We start from the raw sequence: 5,857 nt of genomic DNA, 5'->3' as shown, positions 1-5,857 counted from the left end.
GCCAAGAGAAGAACAAGAAACCGCTTCTCCTACCTTGTCGCCGCCTCCTCCTCTTGCCGCTGCCGGCGCTTCTGCTGCTGCTGTCGAGGGGAGGGGGGTGGCTGAGCTCCTCGTGTCCCCCTCCAGCGGTTAAGTTTATTCCTCTCTTTGGATAGGTGGGGAGCTCTTGGGGTTCCCCCGGGCAGCGGTGGGGTGTGCCTGGCCCAGCACCCCAGGCAATCAGATCCGTCTGCTCCTCAAGATTGCAGTTTGCTCTCTGCCTCTTTCCCTCCTCCAGTCACCTTTAAATGCATCTTTTACTGCAGCACCACATTATATTTGCAGATCATAAAATCCACCTCTCGCGCGCACCAAGACCGTCCTGACATTACTGTTTTATGACCTTGACTTATTGTGGTCACCTGGATAATATTTAAATCAACGTTATGGTCTCTCACTTACATTAAACCCGCCAAGAGACGTTCTAGAAAGGCTCTAGGAGATGAGTCAAACACAAAACACACACATCCACACACTCAGCCTCTTTAGGGAGGGGGTGTCGCTAAAAAAAAAACCACTAAATACAAAAACCACCCATTTGAGGATTATGATTCTGGAAATTTATTAGGATTTTTTTTCTCCATTAAGGAAGCTACATGCAAAAGATACAACATACAGAATATCTTTAAATAACACAACTGCCAGACAGGGACAGGGTGATATTGGGGGGGGGCGGGGAATCTGTCTTTGCTTCACTATGCTCTATTTTTAAATTTTTTGTTCCTCTGGATGGAAATTTTCAGATGTCAGTGAATGGGGGATGTGAGGTGCTAGGAGGGTGGGAGAAATGCAGAAAGCAGTACAAATACAAGACTTCAAGCAGATTCTCTGAGCGACTGGGAGGTAAAGACACGGACAGGGTTTGGTGGAGGCACTGGGTGCTACGATGGACATACAAACACTAGCCGAACTTCCCAAAACGTCTATTCTAAGGAGGAAATACAGCAAGAAAGGAGCAATTCTGACTGTGCTCTGTGAGATTACAGACCTTCTCTGGTTCATTTTTGTCCTCTTTCCCCCCTCCCCCCAATTGGGTGTATTGGACCTTAACTTTGCATAGAGAACAGGATGCTGTGTGTGAGTGCGTGGGTGAGTGAGGGGTTGACACACACACCAGTCACACTCCCACCCTTATCTATGCAGGCACGCCACACCCCAAACCCCTGCACCCCATTTCTCATGCTTTAGGTGGACGCATCTCCACAGCACGAACCATTGGTCCCTTGGAAGGAGAGTCTGAGGTCTTTGCCTTTTTTGCAGGCGCGTTGCATTTATACTCAGGGAGGGAAAAAATATACCACCAGGCACAAAGGGAGGAGGGGCGGGGAAAGGAAGAAAGGGGTGGGGGGAGAGGGGAGGAGGAAGGGAGGCCAAGGGCTCAGGTGAAATTAAAATTGGAAGTCAGTTCCCGGATCCGATTCTCTCGGTTCATTTTCTTGAGTTTCATTCTGCGATTTTGAAACCAGATTTTGACTTGTCTGTCTGTAAGGTTAATGGTCTTGCTAATCTCCAGGCGGCGCTCTCGCGTCAAATACATATTGAACAGAAATTCCTTCTCCAATTCCAGCGTCTGGTGTTTAGTATAGGGGCACCTCTTCTTCCTTCCGCTCTTTGCTGTCAGCCAATTTCCTGTGGTGTTTTCTGCCTTTATCTCCTCTGTTAAAAATAACATTATTTACATAAGTATCCCTGCAGAGGCAACCCCTCCAGAATGCTGCAGCCTTTGCCAGCCTGCTGTGGGGCGGCTGATGGAATACAGGGTAGCTGCTCTTGTTCCACAGGCCTGGCTGGTGGGGTCCTCTTGGGCTCAGGGCCCTTAGAATATCTTTGGGGTCTAGATTTACAGGGGAGAAAGACAGGAGGTTCTTGCCTCCAAAGCATTTAGTAAATTTAAATTACCCCAATCCACTTTGACCTAGCAGATTCTGAGTACTCCCCACTCCCTCAGCTTGCTGACCCTGGTGGGCACTTGAAACCTCACCAAGCCCTCCCTCCTCTCTGTTCCATTCCAGCTCTGGAAAAGTCCAACCAGAAAGAAAAGCATTTTCCAGGCCCCAGACTGGGTGGCAGAGTCCATCCTGCTGGCTAGAGCAGTTCCCAGAGAGCTTTGACCCCTTTCAACTCAGTGGAGGGATGGCGCCCCATTCTCTGCAGCCAGTGGCCATTGCAGCTGTCCCATACCAGACCTCCAGTCCCTGCTCCCACCTGAAGTGCCACAGAATGACACTGTCCCATTTGATCTCCCACTGCCAGCTTTTCCTCTCCTGGCCATTTCCCCCGGGTGTCAACCGCTGAGGCAAGGGAACTTGTACAGGCAGCAGAGGTCAGGGGCAACAGCTCTGGGGCATGCTGAGAGGCCCTCGGACAACAGCCCTGGCCATAGGACCTAAGGTCAAGGGAGAGAGATATCCTGAGGAAATGCAGCCTCTTGGAAATGTCCTGCCTGGTCTACGTAGAGACGGACGCCTGCATGTATGTGTGTAGTATTCCTGCAAAGAAGCATTCTCCTACACATATGCAGACATGTTATTTATATAAGGAGATACTATAAGTAGAGTGTGTATTTCCCATTATCTTATTGATAGCTTCTCTCCCTGGACCATGTTCTTGCTGAAATGGACTGGCCTTACTCTCCAAGCAGCGAAAGAGATCCGGGCCATCTTTTCTAGGGAAAAACCCAGAGTCCAGAGACCAGAGATGGGCACCCAGCAAAGGACTCTGCGGGTGGTTCTGCGCTCTGTCTCCCAAATGCCAAATGAAATCGCCAGCTTCCTGGCTCTCATCTTGATGGGGAGGGGCTGGGGGGCCCAGGGGAACCAGGAAGCACCAGAAAAACCGCAAACTTGAGGCTGTAGTTTAAAACATCCAAATGCCCTTCGTTCTGCTCCCACCTCTGCACCTGAAGCCTGCAAGTCAAATTATGGAAAGGCTTTTCACATCTAACTCTGTCTTGTTTATTTTCTTCTTAGGTTTGTTGGGGTTTGGAGGAAAGGAAGAAATTACAAATGGTGAAGCCTGGCCAAAAGCCCTCTTGCCTCTGGCCAGGTGGAGACATCAAAATGGGAGAGAGGAGGCAAGAAGGGCCGAGGCAAAGGGCGGGCTGAGAGGGATTAGTTGGGGTGGGAGGACTTAGACTGTTGTGGGGAGGGCAGGAGAGAAAATGGAGCCTACCAGAAAGGGGGCAGGTTGAGTCAGGAGGTGGACTTATTAACCTTGACTTTGCTTTTGGTGGGGCTAGGACAGCTTTTCCTACCCTACATATCTACATCCCAACCAAGCTCAGGGTCTGAGGAAAGGTATAAAATTAAACTTTCATGTTGCACCAGTGCCACCATGAAGGCTTTGTGGGTGTGGGTGCCCCTCTCTCCCCTCACGCTCAATCCTGAACACACCTGATCTTCTGGCCAGGGTCTCCATGAGGTAATTTGCCAAGGCCACCTTTGCAGAGGGGAACCAAGGGGGGGAGGCATAGCCCTTGCCCCCCCAAAAGAGAGAGTGTGTGTGAGTGTGCGCAGGCATGCTGAGTGTGTGCGGAGCATGTGAGAGGGGTGTGTGTGAGTGTGACACAGGTCGCCAGGCGTGCGTGTGTGCCGCATCCATGTACAAAGCACCACAAAATCCAGGCTGCTCAGCTCTGACTAGTCCATCTGCCTGGACACCCAGGCAGCCCCTCTTATGTACAGCGCCCAGGAGCCAATGCCTTGGGGAGCAGCGTTATTCCTCCCCTCCCAGTGGGGCCTTTCTGATGCTTTTGGCTCCAACTTTTCGGGGAGAGCAAGTCTCCTCCGCCTCACTCCACTGCTCCCGTTTCCTCCACATTCTTTCTCCAGGTGTCAGAGAAAGGTCCGGAAGGCCTCCAGTTCCTGCAGCAAAAATGAATCTTGAACCCTGAGCTTGAACTCTGACTAAGCTTTCTCTCAAACCAAAATCACAATGCAAAGCAGCTAAAGCCACACTTCCTTGCCATTCACACAGAAATTTCCCAACCACTCATTTGTAAGCAGCTATCAGAAACCAACGAAAAAAAAATTTAACCAGAGAAAAGGAAAGGAAAAAAATTAAAAGGGAGACAAAAAACTTACAACAGTCCAAATGCCCCTTTCCAACGCCATACCCAGGCTAGGCGTCTGGGGGAGGGAGGGACGGCGGGCAGCCTTTCACCTCCACCTCTTCCGCTCCAGCCCCGCTGCCCTAGGTGCCCTAGGCCCCGGCTGGCCCCAAACCGCAGGAGCCCAAACCACACGCACAGATGAGACACACAAACAACAAATCGCGCTTCACAGGAAACAATTTTCAACTGGAAAAACACAGTATAAAGCGAAATCTCCTTTCTCCCCAGTCTTCCTTAGTCCCTGACCCAAGATCGCCATTTTAAGCTTTTTGCAAGCTTCTGACCTGAGCGGGGGACATCAGCCCCCACCAGGACAACAGCTTAGAGCAAGCAAACCAAACCCAGCACAGGCCTGGGAGTGGCCATCCGGCCTGGGCAGCTGCAGGCGGTCCGCGGTGCGCGCCAGGCCGGGTCTTGGCGCCCACGGCCGCAGCCTGCCGGCACCTCCACTTGGCCGCTCACCTTCCCTGGCAAAGGACGCGCCTCCCGCCTGGCGCTCAGCAGACAGGAGTCACAAACTGGGGTCTTATTCCCAGGACCGTCCAGGACCAGGGCCTCCGCGGCCCAACCTTCTCCCTTCCCCCCGCCCCGGGCAGGAAGACCAAATAACCGAGCATTCCAGCCGGGCCAGGGCCCAGGCGGCCTTACCTTTTGCTTCGTTATCCGAGGTGTCGGGGCTGGAGTCGGCGGCTTTGGCCCGCTCCTTTTCGCTCTCCAAGGGGCTGCCTTTGGAGCCCGCCAGGCTCTGCTCGGTCTTGATCTCATTGGGGCTGGGGGTCTGGCTGTCAGACTTGGGGGTCTCAGGGAAACTCACTTTGCCCCCGAGCTGGGGCGACTCCAGATGTTCGGCGCGCGGGTTGAGACTGGCCCGCTGCTCGAAAGGGGCTTCGAAGTCGTTGGTCCCGGCACAGTGGGGCGGCTTGTCCAGCGCGGAGTAGCTCGGGCTGGCGCGGTAATAGCTGGGCACGGGCACCTCGTGCTCCCCGAGGCAGGACTCTTGCAGGGGGTGGGAGTAGAGAGCTGCCTCGGGGCCACTTTTAGCCCGCTTCTCTGCGCTGTACATGCAGCAGACATTCTCCTCCTTGACACTAGGTGGGTAGGAGCAGGAGGACAGCGGCCTGCCAACAGGTTGTTCCAGGCGGTAGGCGGCTTTGGGGTCGCCCCAGGAGTCCAGCTGCGAGAGGTAGGACGGGTAGGTGTTGAGGGCGAGGTTGGGGCTGCTGCCCTCGTCCCTCTTGGAGAGCGAGGGCGTGAGCCCGCATCCCCTCATCACCCCGCAGTTGAAGTCACTCCCCGATTGCATATACATGCCTGCGCTCCGGCTAAAGCGCTCTCCTCCGCCGGGCGCAGCCAAGGGCTCCGCGTACGAGTTGGGAGTTACATTGCGAGGGCATGTCATTTTCAGAGAGAGGGGTTTTTAAGGAGCAATACTACGGCGGAGGAGCTGACATCTTTTTTTCCCCCCATCCGGGAGGGGGGGCGGTTCGAGGGGGCGGGAGGGAAAAGAAGGGAGGGGGGAATATCAGCTCCATAATTATCCGCACATTCGGTCCTCACCATGTGACAGCTAGACCAATGGGATTTGAAAATGGCCTTGATGATTCAGACGGCCGTGACGTCAGCGGGGTCAAGTTGTCGGCAGGCGGAGCGCGGAGCGTGGAGTAACAGCGCCACCTAGCAACCACCTCGGGGTAGGGGCGCCCGAGC

General features: G+C 53.9%; 1 protein-coding gene across 1 annotated transcript; it reads right to left on the bottom strand.

Moving 5' to 3' along the window:
- Positions 1-572: 572 nt before the first annotated feature.
- HOXC10 (homeobox C10) lies at positions 573-5,634 on the bottom strand. The gene is made up of 2 exons (XM_059683114.1): positions 4,799-5,634; positions 573-1,695 (listed from the first exon to the last, which is right to left on the bottom strand). The coding sequence occupies exons 1-2, from the start codon at positions 5,547-5,549 to the stop codon at positions 1,418-1,420; spliced, it is 1,029 nt and encodes a 342-aa protein (XP_059539097.1). The 5' UTR covers positions 5,550-5,634; the 3' UTR covers positions 573-1,417.
- Positions 5,635-5,857: the final 223 nt, after the last annotated feature.

Source organism: Myotis daubentonii, chromosome 2 (genome assembly GCF_963259705.1).
Source record: "Myotis daubentonii chromosome 2, mMyoDau2.1, whole genome shotgun sequence".
Classification (NCBI taxonomy): Eukaryota; Metazoa; Chordata; class Mammalia; order Chiroptera; family Vespertilionidae; genus Myotis; species Myotis daubentonii.
This window is presented reverse-complemented; position numbering and strand designations above follow the sequence as displayed.